Below are 20,000 nucleotides of genomic sequence, written 5' to 3' on the forward strand. Positions count from 1 at the left end.
CAGCAGAAAGGTGACTAAAGTTTAGAGCATAATTATAATATTGTTATGTTGCTGGCATGAGAATATACATTGTATAATGCAAGACTTACCTGCCCCCATCTTCTGAAGTTTATTTTCTTCGAATCTGTGACCCACAAAACAAAGTAAACAAAGTTTTGTCAATACAAAACCTCCACTGTTGCTCATCTCTGCTTTATATGACACTGGGGGCTGTTAGATCTCTTCAATTAAGTTTCGCTGTCTTGTTTTGTTAAACCAGACTCATTTTAAACCACAAAATACCCTCTATTGATAGCGGTAGTTTCTGCAAACCAATACTGCAAGCTTTCTTCCCTGTTAACTTGAACCAGGAGTGGCCTTTTTTGTCTGTGGTATATATAATTTAATCACCTGAATAGCAGCAGGTAATACAGTCATCTTGTGCTGGAGGTAGCAGCATCCCTTGCTCAGTGTTAAGGCAAATACCACATTCTGTAGTACGTTGATATTTTAAATATAACATGTTATTCATTTTAGTCATCTAGAATTGAAAGTTTAAGCAACTGAAGTTTCTGTAACTTGGTGCCTTATCTTTCAGATAAAAGGGAAGGAAGTCAGTTTGAAAGAGCTCAAGCAGGAGGCCAACAAAGTCAGAGCACTTTCGCAAGTGCAGGGGGCAATTGCGAATTTTTTTCAATTGAAGAGCTGGGAAGAGGCCAGAACAAAATTTGGTGAGAGTGTTGGTTCAGAGAGGCTTCTTACGGTTTAGGGTAAAGCTCATGTTACATCATTTTACATTTAAAACAAAATAACAGTTTTAGTTATTCACCTCAGTGTCTCATGAAGTGGAGGATGGTAACCTCACTGCTACTCCACTCAGGAAAATATCCTCCACTATCCATCTCCACTTCAGTGAATAATTGTTAATTATTGCCATGAAAAAATTACTCTATTCTGATTGGCTGAGACTGGGGAGATTTATTAAATTTTATTTTCCACTCAATTGCAACTTGATGGATGCAGAAGTTCTGATAAAGCCAGCAAAGTACCCTAAAATATCTTTAGTTTTGTCAGTCTAATACTTGTTTGCAGCATACAATTGAAGACTTGAAATTCTATTGTTTTTATAGGCTGGGTGACTTTGAAAAGTTACATGACTTCAAGATGTTCCTGAAACACCTTCAAAACAAAACAGAACATACTAGAGAAGGGCAAGTCAATGGCACAGTCATCACTGGATCTGATGGTGTTACCAAAGGCCATGTTGTCTTTTCAAGGTATGCCGATATGGAGGCATCATCTTCCTGCCTTGACAATGGAGCATTCTTGTCAATTGGGCATGCTGGATACAATTCAGAGGTCAGTGGATAAAGCATAACTGTTGAAATTCAATTACTGTTACAGTATCAATACATCTAACTTACCTGTAATAATAGTGATGATAGTAATAACAATAATAATCAGCAAGACTTCAGATTTTCTGGCAAGTACATGGTTGTGATGATGATGATGATGATGATAATGATATTAATATTAATAATAATAATAATAATAATAATAATAATAATAATACTTGCCAAAAAATCTGAAGTCTTGCTTATGGTACAGCACTAACATGCACTATGAATGGTCAGGATGGAAAGATATGTGATACTGGCTCATGTGATCAAATTGTGTGTAGCAACTTACTGTTGCTAATTTTGTTGTTGTGTTTTTTCTTTTTTTGGGGGGGGGGGGTATTTATTACTTAACACAGATAATGCTATAGGCATTAAGGTATGTGGGATGGCAGCAGCCAACCCATCTACATGTATGAATGTGGTACAATGCTAATAAAAGATGATTAGAAGGCAAACCACAATGTAGTCAGTGTACACGTATACTAAGCCTTACTTTTCATTAGATCCTGCTAACCTGCACCTCTGTTGGTTTTTGGAGCTACTGTAGGAACATTGTTTCTTTTAGTGTACTGCTGTATTTGTTCTATTGTTCTCCTAACCAATGTCAGACATATACCTTTGCACAGTCAAGAGTGTATGTACAGTGTACATGTATCTCTTCTAAGCCTTCATATTCATTGTTCCTTAATGCTTTGTGTTGTCATTAATTATAATATTATCTGACTTTCCTTCAGCTAGGATGTAGTTTAAGAAGTTGGGGACATTGTCAACATGGTCATAAGCATAAATTTTAAGCGGCTGATGACCATATTCAATGTCATCATAATATGTCATGTCAGAGCATCTGACCTTGTAGCAGAAGCTCTGACAACATCTGGAGCTGTCAAGACTCAGCAAGGCTTCATAGTAGATACAAACATGAAAAGAGAGTCAAGAGCAGAAGGTAAGTGAATTATGATGCAATTGTTGAAAAATACTCATCTTAAACTCACTTTTACTCGTCAAAGGGAGACCTCTTAGGAGTTAAAGGGTTATAAAACTATCTCCCTTCACCCTTTCCCTCCTAAGAGTGACTTAAGGTTACAGTATACCTTCGGGTCGGCAATTTTCTTCAAATTTGGATTTTTGGGTCAAAATAGTGGTCGAAGAATAATCTCTAATTTCTGAAAAAAAAAATTTTGAAAAAGGCTAAATGTTGGCGGAGAAATGGCGGTTTTACGTTTTCACCGGAAGTAAAAGTTTACCTCTTGATTGACAGCCCTATGGCGCGTATGCAATCAACTGAGACGATTTTCGCGGGAATTACCTATATGGATGTCACGAATTGACTACTTAGTTGATCAGCATTGTTGTTCTGACTACCCAGCATTTTTGATATTAGGCGTGTCTCTATTAAGTTATAAGTAAACATAGACCACGCTTAAACAATGGACCGGTTCGAAAAAGCGAAAACAGCGAAGAACGAATGAAAATACATCAAGGAGTGAAGAAGCGAAAGTTCGCCACGCGGATGAAGCTATAGTTATCGTATAAGGCGGGCAAATATTCGTGGTAAGAGAAAAGAAAGGTTCTGTAAAAATTTCGGAACTTGACAGCAATAACAGGGATGCTGACAGAGACTCTTCTGATGAGTCCGATATCGACGAATCGTCGGACTCATTGAGACCATTTAAAATATTATCCATGCACAATTGCCCACACAGTTGCTCTCCGCGCTGTCTTTTGTTTGTTTCCTTCGCTCAGCCACTCTAGCGTTCGTATCCTTTTTAGTCTTCCCCATTTTGCCAGACCAGCTTCAAGAAAAACCGAGCTACAGAAAAATTATCTCTCTGCCTTCGGTTCCGTGAGCGCATTACGAAACACAAGAGTTTTTTAGAGATTCGCGCGTAAATTTCACCAGGAGGTTAACGGTAGTAAAGTTTCCCTGCACTGATTAGCTTAGGTATCTGAGAACCCAGTTGAAGGCGTTTGTGGGCTGAGTTTGTTTGCGAAGCAGAAAATTTTTCTTAGCGCTGTTTTCTCAAATAAATTTTTTCACTTGAAGCAGACACTTTAAAGAGTTATAACTCAAAGGGAATTTGTTCAATTGCTCTTAAATTTGGACAGTGGCTAGTTTAACATATAAACTACAAAAGCGTGTCTGGGAATTGTTAATTGCGAAATACTTTTTCTTCGAGAGCGATTTTTGTACGATCACTCCACATTTTTTTAATCCTATTTCGAAAATGTTCTGTAACTTTTTACTGCAATCGAATATGCCAAAACGCAGACACGTTTTTTAAGTGCTTTGGGCCCTGAAACCGAGGAAAAAATTAAATTGGCGAAAAACAAAATTCGCTTTGACTTGTAGCTTTCGAAAGGTGATTCGGGTGCTCGCATTTAGTGGTCATGAAAAATTCGACAATTCATTTTCTTTCAAAATTGTTGGTATAGTTTGATAGCCAGTTCCATAAGCTTTAATTTGATATAGGGGTTTAGGTATCTACAGCTTAAACTGCACGCGCTACATCGCTTGCGCGCGAGACACCCCTGAAGGTATACTGTAACCTTAACAGATTTTACTCTGGCTTATGCCAGACGTTTTTACTCATCAAAGGGAGACTCCGTAGGGGTTAAAGGGTTAAAGTTGCCAAGTGCCATACTGTAACTGGTTCACTGAAAGATACTCACCAACAACTATTTTTGCTTTTGAGACTGATAGTTGATTTCCAAATGTGACATTTATTGCAGTAACAAAAAAATTGCTTCATTTTCATTGTTGCTAAACAACATTTCACATTCCATTATCTGAGTCATTCAGTTTTATTTTTGGCTCATTTATTTTCATATTTTCAATTATCTTGATTCTCAGTTATCTGGACTATTCAGCCCAGTCCCCACAAGTCCATATAATCTATGTTTGACTGTATATTAAAAAATGAGTTTACATTGTGTTGATGCATAAATTTGTATTTCAGACCTTGTCATGACTGAGGTTGTCAGTTCATTTGTTGTGGGGCACTGGGCAGTGGCGAGAAAAATGGTGGACAGACATGTGTCCAAGTGCACAACCAACGTGATTTTAGTGCGGAATAAAGAAGCTGACAAACAGCCAAAGGAAGTGTACAAGCAACTTCTTGCAACATTTTCTGAGGAAGGGGATCTCATCTTTGACATTGGCAGTGGAAATGGTAAAGAAGGTTTTTGTTTTGTGTGGCAACAACTATACACCCCGAAAACTGTGTATTGACTGCCCATTCTTCGATTTGGCATTAAGCACAGGCAAATACAGAATCTTGTCTCGCGAGAAGGTGGTAACGAACTTTTGAACAGTACTGTAGTCACAAGAATGTCCTTGAAATTGTACTGTTTTGAAAGGAGGCAAAGTATTGGTCGCAAGCATGCGTTATGGAACCCAACAACAGCCATGAATTCGTGCATTACTTGATATTTAACTTAAAAGGTAGTAAAATCATTGTTTCTCATTACCTCAATTTCAGGAAATGGATTGCTGGCTGGATTAAGCATGAAAAGGCCATCAGATTACATTGACCAGTGGACAGATGAAAATGCTCAGTGGCATCTCCTAGAGGATATCAAAGAGCAGTTGCAAGTCAATGATGTTTCCCAGTAACTGTGGCTTTCGCAGTTTGGTTTTATGCTCTGCCCAGTATTCTTTATCGATGAGCAGTTTTTCAAGGGCACCCAAAGAATCATTAATCAGTGAAAAATATGTTCACACGACCCAATTAGCCACTTGAGAATCCGGGTTGACTTCTGTGAAAACATTTAGATTTAAACTTTCTGCTTTCAGAAAGCTTTGTGTAAATAATTATGTTAAGATATGGTGTGAAAAGGAAAGCCAAATCAAATATACTTGAATGAAAGCTTTAGTCGTGTGATGTGCTATTTTATTTAACTTTTTTGGTGGTCAGATGTATTGATCTTTACAAATAGGATTTATTTTGAAAAATGAGTCATCGAGGCCTCACACTGTAATACTTTTCTTGCTTGAGTTATGACGAATATACCTTTGTTACACAACGGCCATGTTTAGCCCCAGGAAAATAACAGACTTTGGTTTGAGACGTCTGGCCTCCAATTGACTGTACAGCTGCACTGGAATTATTTTTAACTAGCCACCACTGGTTGAACTGATTATGTTCACTCAAGGGATGGGGAGATCAAGCATTTTTTCCTGCGGGGTGGGGAATTTGATTTCTTTTAGACATCATAACAGATAACTATTTTTGATCTGTTAAGTAATAGATGGAAAAGATTATAAATATAAGTCATAAGACGTTGACGATCTTTTAAGTTATCTGCTATTTCTGTCCTTTTACCTGATACGGGGTTGGGGAGGGGGGATCAGAAATTCTGAATCCCTTTTAAGAATTATAGGTAGATGACCGTTTTGTTCTGATAAGTTATGCACTGGGGGATCAGAATATTTGAATCCCTTAAAGTCATGTGGGTTCAGAAATTCTGAATTGTTGTAGAATTATAAATAGAAAGCTCTTCCTATCATGTTAGCAGATTTGGTGGGGGAGGGGGATCAGAAATTCTCAATACTTTTAGAACCATGAACAGATACCCGTTTTTGTCCTGTGAGGTGATGGGGATCAGAAATTCTGAATGCATTTAGAATTATAAATAGATGACTGTTTTGCTCTGATGAGTTGTGGACTGGGGGATCAGAATTTTTGAATCTATGAAAGTCTTGGAGGATCAGAAATTCTGGATCCTTTTTGAATTATAGATAGAGGACCGATATGTTCTGATAAGTTGTGGGCCGGGGGATCAGAAAATCTGTATCTCTCAAAGAAGGAAAGCGCGATGGGTGCACGATTGTTTTTACACACACCATCTTTTCCCGTTAAATTGTACATTTTGGTAAAATTGGATGTAGTGTCCCTGGCGGACTCAACTGAACACTTCTTTTTCTCCTTCCAATTAGCAAAAACCTTTCGGAAACACAAACTATTTCAGCATCAAATACCAGTACTCTTCGGAATTTTTCCAAATTGGAATACCACATTTTAGTTTGGAAGGCGTTTGCTATTGATTTGTAGAAACAGGGCTCCTGGTAGACAAAAATGATTTCAGGATAAAAAAGCTCGCAGAAAAGTGTCAGACTGTGTAGCAAAGTAGTTCAATAATCCTATTGCAAAATGTATAAGTGCGAATTAAACAACAACTAATTCAAGAAATAAAACCAAATAAAAGTCACTTGTGCTCTTAACTGAGAAACGTGTACTTTCTGACCAAAAATATATTTTTGTGTATTTGAACATTTATATCTATCAAGGGTATAAGTTTTGTTCTTCGGTGCAAACCGAGAAATTCCCGCGCTTTTGAGAGTTATTGACTTTAATTTCAGCGTATTTTTCATTTAGGTCTAACCCGAGAGTTTGAGAATAAAAGGCAATTTACGTCTAGTATATTTACTGCTAATATCCGTGAATAATTTCTGTTGAAGCTTCCGTGCTAAAGAACCTTTTGTGGTTAATCTAAGTGACGTAACTCTGAAACGGTGAGGAACTTCGCCGCCGAATTAAACGTGAAACGAAAATCATGATAAATATCCGTACTGACAGAAGTAGTGCGCTCGTCTCCGGATCGAACGCTCCGTCTTCGAACCCTGGCCGGGAACATTGTGCTGTGTACGTTCTTCGGCAAGACACTTCACTCTCGCATTGCTTCTCTCCACCCAAGTGTATAAATGGGTACGGTGAACTTAATGCTGGGGGTAACCCTGCAATGGACTAGTATCCCATCCAGGGGGGAATAGAAATACTCCTGGTCGCTTTATGCTACAGAAACCGGATAAGCTCCGGCCTGATGCGCTCGTCTGCAGACTTAAATTTTACTTTACTGAGGAAAGAGGAAACACTGATGCCAAACCTCTCGCGGTCTGTTTACAAATCAACAGTAGAGAAGCCGTTTACGGAAAAATCACACCGAATTCCAATTCTTGCGCACCACGGCTTTTCCCTTGTCACTAAGGTCAGGTTTCAGCGATCTACTGCATAACTCAAGGGCCCGCATAAGCAATAGAGACGGCGGAGTGACACAGTTTAAGACATTTATGAAAAATGAACATTTTCTTTGCAATTATGGATAAGATGCCACAGAATTATGATCACTGATTAATTTGTGACTCAACAAAAAACTATTAGATGGTCTGAAATGAATGTCAAAGACACATCCCCTTTAGAAAACTGCGACAACTTACTTCAAAAAACATAAAATTTAAGCTAACGTCGCTGAAAGGGAAACTTTCTCTAATGAATTTATCCTTTTTTAATCAAAAAATATGTTGCTCTCTCTCTTGAGTCTGAAGTTTGAGAGGAAGATTTTTTAAAAGTTCACGGCGAAAAAAAAACAAAACAATATACCCTTCCATGCACGGTTTTTTCAACTTTGAATCTGGGCCAAACACGCGTAACGAACGCAATCTATTGACACGGCTGGAAAGAACGTCTGAGAGTGGTGTATTGAAAAATCGCAAATAAACTATAAAGCCTCGCAAAGTCGAGTTCTGCGGTTTTTATCCGTAAAAAGGTCTGGTTTTTGTTAAGAAACTTTTAGTCAGCCCGTCTTTATCAGCTTCCGAAGCCCTAAACATGTCTCTCAGCTTTTAATTCGTTAAAAAATGTATGGCGTAAGTATTTTTCTAGCTTGTCATTTCTCAGAAATGCTGACTGAATAGGCCCGGAAAAACACTTCTTCTTAAGATCTTTGCCATACAACAGGGGAATCCCCGATGATTGTTTTACTAAATATCGCGCTAAGCAAGAACTATAAACCCCGGGGCGTTACTTAAAATTACGTGATGTATATTGCAATCAGTCTTTCGTTTGCTCGAATATCGGCGAGGGAAGAAACGCTGACGAACGAGAAGAGGCGAGCGGTGAAACTGCGAGGGGCACCTTCTGAGCGTAATGCAGCAGTACAGATCAGAAGTTTAAAGCACTGGCTAAACGCATTTGTCTTACGAAATACACTGTTTCTGATATATAAGTTACAATTGGCGTCGCCTAGGGGAGGACAAAAACTCAAAAATTCGAGTTTAAATAAAGTTTATCGATGACTGTGTTTTAAGAAATGAAAGTGACCAATTGTCCTTAGTCACCATTTCATAAAGTTCAGGCTCCGGAATGGATAAAAGAAGTTGTCACACTCAAGGACCCTCGGCCCTTCACGCAAGATTAAATTTTGAAACAATTATATTTCGTTCAAGCGCCAGAGAAATTTCTTCGCTTATACACGTTTTTCACTGTATCCCAAACTCACTGAATTTGTTACAGATATAATTAAGACAAAGTAACTTAGAAGCAGTTGAATGACTGAAAAGGTTAGTGTCGGCCGAACTACTCCCTTTTTATTCTGTGATTTCTTTAAAATAATTTTCGCGTGTAGCTGAATTTATTCGGCATCTTCCTGTCGGCAAAAGCAAGGTTTTTTCTAAAGGCTTCGTACCTATGGATGGCAGTCTCGTCAGGTTGCGAAAAACAAATTAAAATTGGCAACTAAGAACATTTTTCTTCGGTGGCTAGAGGTCGTCATGGCCTTTTTCCCTTGCATACCGAGGCCATTCTTATACCAGTTTAGGACGTTTTTGACTTACTTAAAGGAGCCCTAAGAGGTGAATGAATGAATGAATTGTTAGTATGAATGAAAGTCCTCTTGGAATTTAGTTTTTAACCGTCGCGGGTTTTTATCTGCAGCACTTCAAAAGGCGCTGACCTTTCTTTTGGGTTACAGTATTTCTGGTACAGTACAGTGTAACGCACGTTCAAAACCCCTTTCATAAAGACCCCAAACTCTAGTCCTAGCGCAAGTTGCTTTTCTTGCCGTAAACCAGTGTTGACTGAATACAAATCTGTAAACGTCAGGAAGAAAACTAATGGCCGGTCGATCAATCATTAGGCGGAATCGGTTTGGGCCTTCAGACTTACATGTATAGTGGGTCAGTGGGCTATGCCCAAGTAATGATAGAGAGGCAAGTCAAGACTGTGGCAAACTAAATGGCTTTATTTGCTTGGCTTAATTAAATCTCTTATAGTGTTAATCTGTGATTTTAACTGTGAAACTTGCTCTAGCTTTTTTGTCCTTCTATGACAACAGACAAATTTTAAAAAAAGCTAATTGTAGTCTCTACGAAGCAAAGAATAATATATCTGTATTAGCGGAAACTTAGCATAAATTGCTCGGTAAAGGCAGGCAAAGGAAGCTTTATCCACGCAGGACCCACCGACAGACAGGCCCGCAGAAGTCATCGCACACACTATAGCAGCCAAATATATCACAGATCTTTCTGCACAGTATGCGACACACCAGTTTACATATCCATTTCCTCAAACCACGTTTGGAACCTAAACAGACAAGAAACAAGAGGTAATTTTATTTAGAGTGGGAATTTCAGGCGCTTGTAAGACTCGACTGTACTTTGAGTCGTCCTTAAACTTCGCTGATCACAAAGGGACTATATACTTATCTGAGTTGCAACATGATGCAAATTATCATAATGTAACAAAATAAGGAAATAGAAGAGGAAACTACACTGCTAATGAAGGAGAAAAAAGATTCGCTTTATCCCCCGTCAGGTTCACGTGCTGTGGGACAGCTTACACACTAAGTGATGTAAATCGATAATTATTTAACCAAATTTTTAATTAAGTAATTAATTAACTAATTAATACACTGTGACAGATAATGACTCCCACCACGGTTTCTCGATTGCGTTCACTTACGTGTCGCGAACTCTGTTTTCCTGGGTTGTACGGCGGTAGTTGAATCCACCTCCCCCTCGACAACGACGTTAATGGGAAGTTTCTCACACAGATCTGCCATTTCATCACTCAGTCCAGAACGGTCTTCTAGAGTTCCGACAACTTTGAGCTTCACTTCAGTTTGTTGTCTTGGTATCGCAACCCGTCCACCTTTATCTCCCTAGTAAGAAATTAATATATGAAAAGGGGAAATTCTTCATTCTATGAAAGTGATCTATAAAATGCTAGCTAGCTTGGAGCCAGACTTTCGTATGGCTTGAGAAGCCCAAAGACGTTTTTTTCACCTATCCATAAACAATGTTCAAGAAATTAAAGCCCAGTTTTGTCAGTTTTAGCTAATAGATTCCATATAGTTTATTTCCTTACTTGACATTAGCTATCAAGGAATGGGTTGAAATTAGTAAATGTACAAATTAGGGAGATTGAGTTTGGGAAATGTATATTTGTTTCATTTCCAATGCTGCCATGGTTCAAACTAACGAAAAGAAACGTTAAGTTACCAGCAGTTTCTTTAAGTTGCCTGGCTTAGGAACATCATCGATTGAATCTCTCAAAAAGCAGGAATTGGTCGCTGGCAGATGGATCATCGTCAAATTCTGCAAAACAAGGTCACACGTGATTTGCTTAGCAGGTCCGGCAACAGCTCTTGAATTAAAACTAAGTGACTAATAAGCCGAAAGGGGGCTTAAGGTTTAAGTTGTCTGACATAAGGAAACCAGTTTCCCGAAGTGCGCATAGGCTGTTCATTACGAACTTGGCTCTATATATTTTCATATCCGCAGTTTCAAGACAGATCATATAATTTACACACTCAGAGACACAAGAGAGATGACACTGTCTTGTAGCACAAGAAAGTCCGCGGTCGACCGAAATGTACACTAGAAGAACCTGTAGAATACGTATTATAGTACATGAACAGTATAATCATGTTACAACCTTCTTAAAGTCGTAGACGATGTCTCCTGCTTCATCATCGGGTGAAGTCTTTGGCACGTGGAAAGTCTCTGTTTCTTTCTCAGTGTCAACTTCAACCTGTTCGTCATAATCCTTGCCGTCTTTGTTCACCTTCAATGTGTATTTGGACACTGGATTACGTGCGGGATCCTGCATAATCTGAAGAATAAAAACGTATCAGGGTAACTATCCGATCTTTTAATATAATGTAGCCGGCGTTTAGTCCCGCTTTTCAACGATAAGCCTCCGAGAGGAATTTCACACCAAAGGAGCTCAGTCACGGTATATTTTAAGTTATTGTGGCCACGTACAAAATTAGCTTGCAATTGAAGGAAACCTGAAAATAATAGCTTACTAAGGTAGAAAAACACCAAAGAGATAATAATAAACCATAAAGAAACAAGGATGGTTTAAGATGGAAACGATTGACACGGATTGCAAACGACGAACATGATACTTACTGTTAGGATAAACTTTTTAAGATGCGCAAAACGTGAATAAACTTGTTAATTATGCATTACTTTGGCCCATGTAAGCTGATCAGTTGGCATTTTATTGATCATGGTCAAGTTTAATTGTCCACTGATTTAATCGTCCCCTTTTCTACATCGTATTTCGCGGCAAGAGGTGTTGCAATGCAGCCTCGAAATCCTTTCCCTTTTGGAAGCTAAGTTTCTCTTGAGCGTAAGACGATAAATTAAACTTTAAATCAGTTCTACTACACATGACGAAACGCATAGCAATTACAATGGAGTACTCAATTTTAAAGGCGTTACTTTTATTTACCTCTTTGTCCGTACATTTACAGACAGTCGCTGTAGATGTAGCAGACACAAGGACGGACAAACACAGAAGGAACACTTTGAACTCCTGGTGAAGGAAAAAAACAAAACATGTAAGAGATTTATCCGGCTTCTGAGGAAAAGCAAGCTCTCTAGATTTCTGGTATTTTTCTGACTAGACCATGTGTTAAATTTCCTTAGTAGCGAATAGGAAAATTGTCAAATTAAAAGCCAAACTCACCATTTTTCTCTTGTAACAGAATAGCACCAGTTCTTCGTTCTTCTTGTGGCAGAGGACTTGAACCTTTCTCCAATGAGACTGGATGCAAATTCATAAACGAACCTTTTTTATACCATCAACCTTTCACTTGATATTACCAATTACATGAAATTTTACACCTGGTGTGTGGATTGTTTCAGCTGCAATATTACAACCTTTATGACCTCGTACTAGCACTTCCTTCAGCTATGGTGCTACTACGCGTGTTCAATATCTATAAGTGCTGTTCCGATTGCAGTTCCGGGATCCACCCTACCCGTCTCTAAATAAGTATTTTGAAAAATTTGGGGTAACTGAAACTTATTATTTGACCTGAAATTGGCAATGGTAATACACTTTGATGCAAAGATCATGACAGAATGCATGGTAACTGAAAAATTCACCTTGTGATGCGTGTAATCAACAAACATGGCCTCACAGTGTCCTAGAATAAGCTGTTCAACCCGCTTCAGCAATCATATTATTGCGCGTGTGTGCAAATATATCTACCTGACTATCCAGATTGTATGATCATCGACCGAACCAAACTCAAAAGGGGGATGTTGCGGATTATATGATATTTTACACCTGCAACCAAGAGATTATCCATTGCTGCAACTGAACTGATTATCTCATTATATTGTTTCAGCTCTACAACACAGGTTACATTTATGACCTCGCACCAGCACTTCCTTCAGCTACGGCGCTACAGAACATGCTCATAACCAGACGTGCTGTTACCCTACCCCTCTCATAATAAGTACGAAAAAACATCCGGAAATCCGAAAGTTATTACAGGGTCCATATGTCATGTCCATGATGGCATTACAACTTGGTGCAAAGATCACAACAAACTGGTAAAAATTATATCCATCCGCACTGCTCGCAATAGATTTTTAACAAAGTGCAAGATTTTGATTTGATGCATTTGGTCTAATTCTCCAAACGCGACTTCAAAGTCACCTAAAATCAACTCTTCAACTCTCTTCAGCAATCGTAGTCTTGCGCATGTGCTGCGGAAATTGCTGCCAGATTATGTAACTAAACTCAATTAGGGTTATTAAAGATTACATGATTGACGGCTAAAATTAGACTGACTTTCCCATTGTTTGGACACATTATTCTGTTAACCGGAGTTCATGACCCTCCTTCAGCTATGGTGGCAGTGCGCATGCCCAATAACTCTAAATTGCGTTCCTGGGAGAATTCCTGGAAACAACCAAAAGAGCAAAAAACATATCTGAGCCAGAAATGAGAGGATGTGGTTATAAATTGAAAAGCGCGCACAGGTCGCGTAACTTTTGATATGCCCTTAAGTTTTTCTAGGTTACTTTTGTTGCAACATGTGATACGTTCACCAAAGGTGACCTTGTGATCCGGCATAAGCACTTCCTTTAGCAATGATCATATTGCTGCAACCCTTTGATCATATAAATAAGCGGCCTAATATTACACTGTAAATACCAAACAGCGTCATTTGGGGGATAGATCTAAACTGCAAAAGTATGTCGTCGCTCAAAGGGTATCTCATGGACGTGAAAATCCGCTATCTTACCGAGAACTGTCGATAAAGGGAGATTTAAAACACTGATCATTTTGCAGTTTGTTTTGGGCACAGAAAAGCATAGATGGCCTTACGAACTTTCTAATGGTGTAAAGCCGAGTTGGTGAACGCTATTCGTTCCCTGCTTACAACTGTCTATCAAATCCGAAAGAAAGGCTACCGTGACAAGGTCTCATAAAGTCAACATTAGTGGATCGTTTTACTTTCGCATGGTTAAAAATGTCGTACGAACGTCCTAAAATAAACTTGCCCTTCCCGCTCTTGATCTCTTCTCCTCCCACGGGCCCTTAGTTGATGTTAAGCGGGAAGCAAGACTGCGGTCGACGGCCGCTGAATGTGTTAACAATTTTAGCTAGGTTAGGGTTAGCCTGCGAACTCAGCCGTCCTTCTTCGCTTCCCGCTCCGAGTGGCGTTTCACTTCGAGCGAGGAGCAAAGAAGGAGGGCTGTTTTCTCAGGCTAGGTTAGCGTATGTTTCCCGTGCTCTTTATGCTCCTTTATGTAGTGACCATGATACTATCCGGAAGCTAACCGGATACTAACCGGAAATATGTTGTGACACTGTTTTGCTTACTTGAGACAACAAAAACAGGAAGTTATCAATCGCAAGTGCGATCGTCGACACAAGCAAAAAAGCATCGGACGGCCTTTGAGCCACGATTCTCTCGGCTCTTCTGGATACCTGAATGCTGTAGTCGGAAATAATTAACGTAAATACTAGAACAAGTAACTGGGTTGATGTCGTGTATCAACAGTAGTCTTCTTCTCGCCCTTCTCTCTCCCCATGTGCCTCTCCACAATCCTCTTCTCACTGATCATCCCCGTTACTTTGCTGAGTACCCTTCCTTTCACCCCCACCCCACCCCTGGCTTATAGCCGGCAGCAATGTAGATACAAAGAAATGACTAGTTCGTTACTGCTGTGAAAAGAAATACCTTCCGATTTAGGAATTAAATCAGTCAGTTTGTTGCGTTCTGTCTATATTTCAGCTTCCTCGCATGATACACTAAATATTTTACATTAAGTTGCAACATTTTAATTAACATTTAAAACTTTGTGGTGGAGATCCAGATAATTATTATGGGGCCTATTTGTCATATCCGTGATGGCATTACAATTTGGTGTATTTGGTCTAATTTTCAAACGTGGCCTCCAAGTCAGCTAAAATCAGCTCTTCAACTCTCTTCAGCAATCATAGTACTGCGCTTGTGCCGGGAAAATTGCTGCCAGATTACGTAACTAAACTCAAACAAGGGTATTACGGATTAGATGATTGACGGCTAAAATTAGACTGATTTTTCCCATTGTTTGGGCTTTATTATTCTGGTAACCGGTATTCATGACCCTCCTTCAGCTATGTTGGCACTGTGCATGCCCAATAACTCTAAATGACGGTCCTGGAAGAGTTCCTAGAAACAAGCAAAAGAACAAAAAACATATCTGGGCCAGAAATAAGTGGCTGTGGTTATAAATGAAGGAACGCGCACAGGTCGCGTAACTTTTGATGTGTCCCTAAGTTTTCCTAGATTACTCTTTCTGCAACATGTCGTACGTTCACGAAAGGCGACCTTGTGACCCGGCATAAGCACTTCCTTTAGCAATGATCATATTGCTGCAACCCTTTGATCGTATAAATAAGCGGCTTAATATTACACTGTAAATACCAAACAACGTCATTTAGGGGATAGATCTAAACTGCAAAATATGTCGTCGCTCAAAGGGTATCTCATGGACGTGAAAAATCCGCTAACTTACCGTGCCAGTTTATTTTAGGCGCATGAAAGCATAGATGGCCTTAGGAACTATCTAATGGTGTAAAGCCGAGTTGGAGGTGAACGCTATTCGTTCCCTACTTACGACTGTCTATTAAATACGAAAGAAAGGCCACCGTGACAAGGTCTCATAAAGTCAACTTTAGTGGATCATTTTACTTTCGCATGGTCAAAAATGTCGCACGAATGTCCCAACATAAACTTGCCTTTCCCGCTCTTGGTCTCTCTTACCCCACGGCCCCCTTGTTGATGTTAAGCGGAAAGCAAGGCTGCGGTAGACGGCCGCTGAGTGTGTTAGCAATTTTAGCTAGGTTAGGGTTTGCCTGCGAGAAGAGCCGTCCTTCTCCTCTTCTTGCTCCGAGTGGCGTGTCACTCCGAGCGAGGAGCAAAGGAGGGCTGTTTTGTCAGGCTAGGTTAGGGTGTTCGCAGTTTTTTCCGTGCTCTTTATGCTTCTTTACGTAGTGGCCATGATACTAACCGGAAACCAACCGGATACTAACCGGAAATATGTTGCGACACTGTTTTGCTTACTTGAGACAACAGAAACAGGAACTGAGTTATCACCCGCAAGTGCGGTCGTCGACACAAAAAAAGAGCACTGGACAGCCTTTTAATAAGCCACGATTCTGGTTCTCTCGGCTCTTCTGGATACCTGAATGCTGTAGTCGGAAATAAACGTTAATAGAGCAAGTAAGTGGGCAGATGTCGTGTATCAACAGTAGTTCAAAATATCAGACTTCTTCTCGTACTTATCTTTCCCCATGCGCCTTTCCCTCCCTCCCTCTCTCCCTCTCTTCCTCCCTCCCTCCCACCCTCCCTTCCTGGCTGGCTAGCTAAGGGACAGATTGGCTAACTGAGTGACTTATTTACTTACGTTGCAGGTGTAAAGCGTTGGCCTTGCCATTATTATTGCTACCGCGATTGTCATTATCAGCACTGGTACTACTGGGGGTGGACACATGGTTGCCACTGGAGATGTGTGTGGCATAGCTGCGGCTATTGAAAACAGCAAGGAGATGCTTCAAGGCCCGTCGTGTGATAAAAATAAATTAAAATATCCAGATGCTAGTGACTAACATATTTTGCTGCTTTGATTAAAATCTTTGATTTGGAAGAGCTGATTTAAAAGTGAAAGAACTTCTAAAAGTGCATTGCGGCATTGAGACCTGTAGACTGTATAGTTTATACCATGAAACAGCGGAAGAAAGTCTACTTTTTTAGACTGGCAAATCTTTGCAACAATTTCAGACAAGATCGATTGGCTAAGACTCCAAACTAAAATGTGGTGATCCAATTTGATAAAATTCAGAGCAAATGCTAAGAATCACCTCAAAAATGGCTGCTTTTTCGGTGTAAAATACAAAAACCTTTCTCGGAGAATAGTTATTTTTACGTTGCATTCTTGGAAGTTCCGTTGGAAATGAGTGCAAAATTGGCCTTAAGTGACACGTAGAGTTTAGACGGAAATCCATGATTGCCACTTAATTCCAAAGACGATTTCTGCAGTATACTCTGAATCTTAAACTGGCGTTAAAAGTCAGACGAAAAGTTTCCCTGTTTGCAAGGAATGAAAAAATTCTTTCAAGCAATTTCCTATTCTTTATTTGAACTGCAGTACACTCTATACACTCTATTACACTTAATCATTTTCAAATTAATTTATTTTACAAAAAGGGGCATGCCCGCAACTAGCAAAGGCTAATCTAGGCAGGCCATGCCTTAATAGCCGAATTACGAAACTATACGAAATCAGAAATTAACTAATAAAATAAGAGGAAAAAAATACAGTATTAAATAACAACAAGAAAAACCGTTTCATTGACGTAATTTAAAATGTTTAAGGCACAGCTACTGTTTATGTTAGCTAGAAGAGGACAGATCAGGAGATGCAAACTTGATAACAACTTAATGGCCACGCATAAGAAACCAAATGATTTTTTTTTAATTTCTTGCCTCGAGAGGTTAATCCATAGAAAACGATTCAAAATTTCTGAAGCCCCAAAGAACACTAGAAAGGGTTCAGAATTTCTGAACCCCAAAAGAACATTACAAAAGGTTCAGAATTTCTGATCCTTTAAAGAACACTAGAAAGGTGTTACTTTCCAAACTCGTTTTCTTCTTTATTTTGTTTAAATAACTATTACTTATTAACAATTATGTACATTTTTTAAGTTTTTGCTATTCATGCTGTGATTGCTGTGATCAATGCAAGTTTCGTAATATAACTCGAAAACACTGACCCCCGGTGCGCAGACCCCCACTATGGACTGGGTCTGCGGACTACCTATGGACTGGTCCACGGACTCCCCCTACGGACTCCCTCTACTGACCACCCCCCCCAATAATAATAATAATAATAATAATAATAATAATAATAATAATAATAATGATAATAACAAGAACTTTATTGAAATCTCCTTAGAAAACCTATTTACAAATCTTCACACATTCCACTATAATAATAAAAATAATGATAACAATAATAACAACTTTTTTAAAATTTTAGCGTCATTATGTATTTATTTAAACTTTCAATTTGATCTTCACGCGGATGTCTGTTAAACCTGTAAAACATGTTTCCGTATCTAATCATGATATCATGGTTACTACAACTAATACTAATACTACTATCATCATCGGTATATTACAAGGTAAAAGTAAATAAAAGAAATAAACTATTAAAACCTATTTCAACGGTGTTTACATAATGGCTCCCTCCTGGGTTTCAACGTCAATATCAATGTTCTTAAAGTCACAAAAGGCTTTCCTTCTAGCTCTTGAACCTCTTAGGCAGATTAGTGCGGATCTTAGTAAAGCGAAGGATGTCCTTGCTCTTATCCAGGAGATTGTTTTAGCATAATGTTCTCCTTTCTTGATGGAGATCAGCTGCGCCAGTCTGGAATGGTATTGCAGACACTCGTTTCCCATGCCGCCTGTTGACGTGAAAATAAGGGGTGTAAAAGTTCCTTGTTCGATATCCAAAACCCTCCTCGCGTAAAGACGCTTCTTCTCGTTCTCATGATTGCGGTATATCTGTTGGAGCTCTAGGTCCCTATACGAATCAGCATTAGGGTGACAAACCCTCACGTCAAAGAATGCTGATCGTTGGTTCTCCCAGAACCCGCGCGCATGAATATCTAATCTCGCATCTGGAGCTCGATTAGAACCTCTTCCCAGCTGTTCACCCGAGATGTCTTGCAGGACAGGCTCAATCTCAACATCGGTACAAACCATATTCAGGAGTTCGGCTTCTAAGTCCCTCAGCTCATTGTGACGTTGGGTAACGAACCCACCTCTCTTGCATATCATTGCGTGGTCCACTGTAAAAGCATCACCGCATACACAGGTGGAGGGGATATCATCGACCGGCCAATCGTAGCGCAGTTTGATTGCATCGCGGAACTCTCTCTTATTTAGATTGAAACCCATTTCACGAAGGGGGAGTACCGTCAGCCAAACAGATGACCCTTTTTCCGCAGCAAGGTCAAGTGCCCGTTGGACTTTCTGTGGGGCTACCTCTCTGATATGCTCTGCCCTGTCTTGGAGCACCGTTGCTCTCTCACTCCTCATTGCCTGTTGTAGTGGCTTGACCAAAGAATCATCCGGCATCTGATGGGATTGAGCCACGATCTGTTGGACCAGCGGGGTGGTAACTTTGACGGAGGAGGATTGCTCAAGATTTGCGTCAAGACACGGGTTTGTCATGCCAAGCCCCCCTAGACGGACTGGCAGTGCTAGAATGTCCCTGTCCAGCCGAGTGCACCTATGCTCCGTAATTGCAGGGATGAGCACCTTAGATATGGCATTCTCCAAAGGCTCCAATAATTCTTGAATATCAGGCAAAGTTCTCAAAAAATAGGTCCATCGGTGCTTGAGGCCAAAGGTGTAAGCAGCATAACACGCTTGAGGCTGAGAAAGAGCAAACTCTGCCAGCTTGGTAATCTCGCTGACCCAGTTGGTCACCTTCTCGCTAACGTATTCCTCTAGATATTCCCGTGAACCTATCACCGCACCCAGATGTTTATGTCCCTCTACCGTCACATTGACAGCCGTGTCCTTGAACACTTCTTTCACGCTTGCCTCTTTATCTGGCTTTGAGATAATCCAACATTTCTTGGGGTTGGGAAAATAGCCAAAGACTGGGCCAAGGCTGTTGAGGACATCCCACCATTTCTTGATTTCCAGTACAGAGCCAGCTCCACAGGCATCGTCAGCAAACCAGCACTGTTTAATACTGGACGCCGCCTGCAGGCTTGTGATCAGCGGCTGCACACTTAAGGCGTAGAGGGCCATAGCAAGTGGGTCACCCTGTGTTGTTCCTTCAGCTGAAATGATCTCTTTGCCGCCGGTAATAAACAAGCGTGCCGACTTCCTGTAAGTATTGATGACATATGCTGCAATTACAGGGCAATTGTTTAATAATAATAATAATAATAATAAATAATAATAATAAACCGGGGGTCAGTCTTTTCGGGTTACCCTCTGATTTAGACGACAAATTAAATTCAGACGACTTCA

General features: G+C 39.9%; 4 protein-coding genes across 7 annotated transcripts in view; 2 read left to right on the forward strand and 2 right to left on the reverse strand.

The window, feature by feature from the left end:
- LOC145498100 (uncharacterized) overlaps positions 1-748 on the forward strand; it is a 4,042-nt gene extending 3,294 nt beyond the window's left edge. Inside the window, exon 4 of the mRNA XM_081477978.1 lies at positions 578-748. Coding sequence (XP_081334104.1) covers positions 578-748 — 171 coding nt within the window. The remainder of the gene's footprint in view (positions 1-577) is intronic.
- A 372-nt stretch (positions 749-1,120) lies between these two features.
- Positions 1,121-20,000, forward strand: part of LOC145496419 (uncharacterized) — a 41,928-nt gene continuing 23,048 nt past the window's right edge. For 3 of the 4 annotated variants that reach the window (XM_081476065.1, XM_081476066.1, XM_081476067.1), the window contains exon 1: positions 1,121-1,338. In XM_081476065.1, the coding sequence (XP_081332191.1) occupies positions 1,144-1,338 (195 nt within the window). In that variant the 5' untranslated portion in view covers positions 1,121-1,143. Of the gene's footprint in view, positions 1,339-2,117; positions 2,323-4,336; positions 4,550-4,858; positions 5,060-20,000 lie in introns of those variants that run through there. The other variant, XM_081476068.1, reaches the window with a different exon arrangement.
- LOC145497484 (uncharacterized) lies at positions 10,092-12,444 on the reverse strand. Its single transcript, XM_081477287.1, has 5 exons — positions 12,131-12,444; positions 11,894-11,977; positions 11,090-11,266; positions 10,654-10,749; positions 10,092-10,313 (listed from the first exon to the last, which is right to left on the reverse strand). Exons 1-5 carry the CDS (start codon positions 12,131-12,133, stop codon positions 10,107-10,109), a joined length of 567 nt encoding a protein of 188 aa, XP_081333413.1. The 5' UTR covers positions 12,134-12,444; the 3' UTR covers positions 10,092-10,106.
- LOC145497720 (uncharacterized) lies at positions 17,884-19,867 on the reverse strand. Its single transcript, XM_081477554.1, has one exon. The coding sequence runs from the start codon at positions 19,773-19,775 to the stop codon at positions 18,183-18,185; it is 1,593 nt and encodes a 530-aa protein (XP_081333680.1). The 5' UTR covers positions 19,776-19,867; the 3' UTR covers positions 17,884-18,182.

Source organism: Orbicella franksi, chromosome 9 (genome assembly GCF_964199315.1).
Source record: "Orbicella franksi chromosome 9, jaOrbFran1.1, whole genome shotgun sequence".
NCBI classification, from domain to species: Eukaryota; Metazoa; Cnidaria; class Anthozoa; order Scleractinia; family Merulinidae; genus Orbicella; species Orbicella franksi.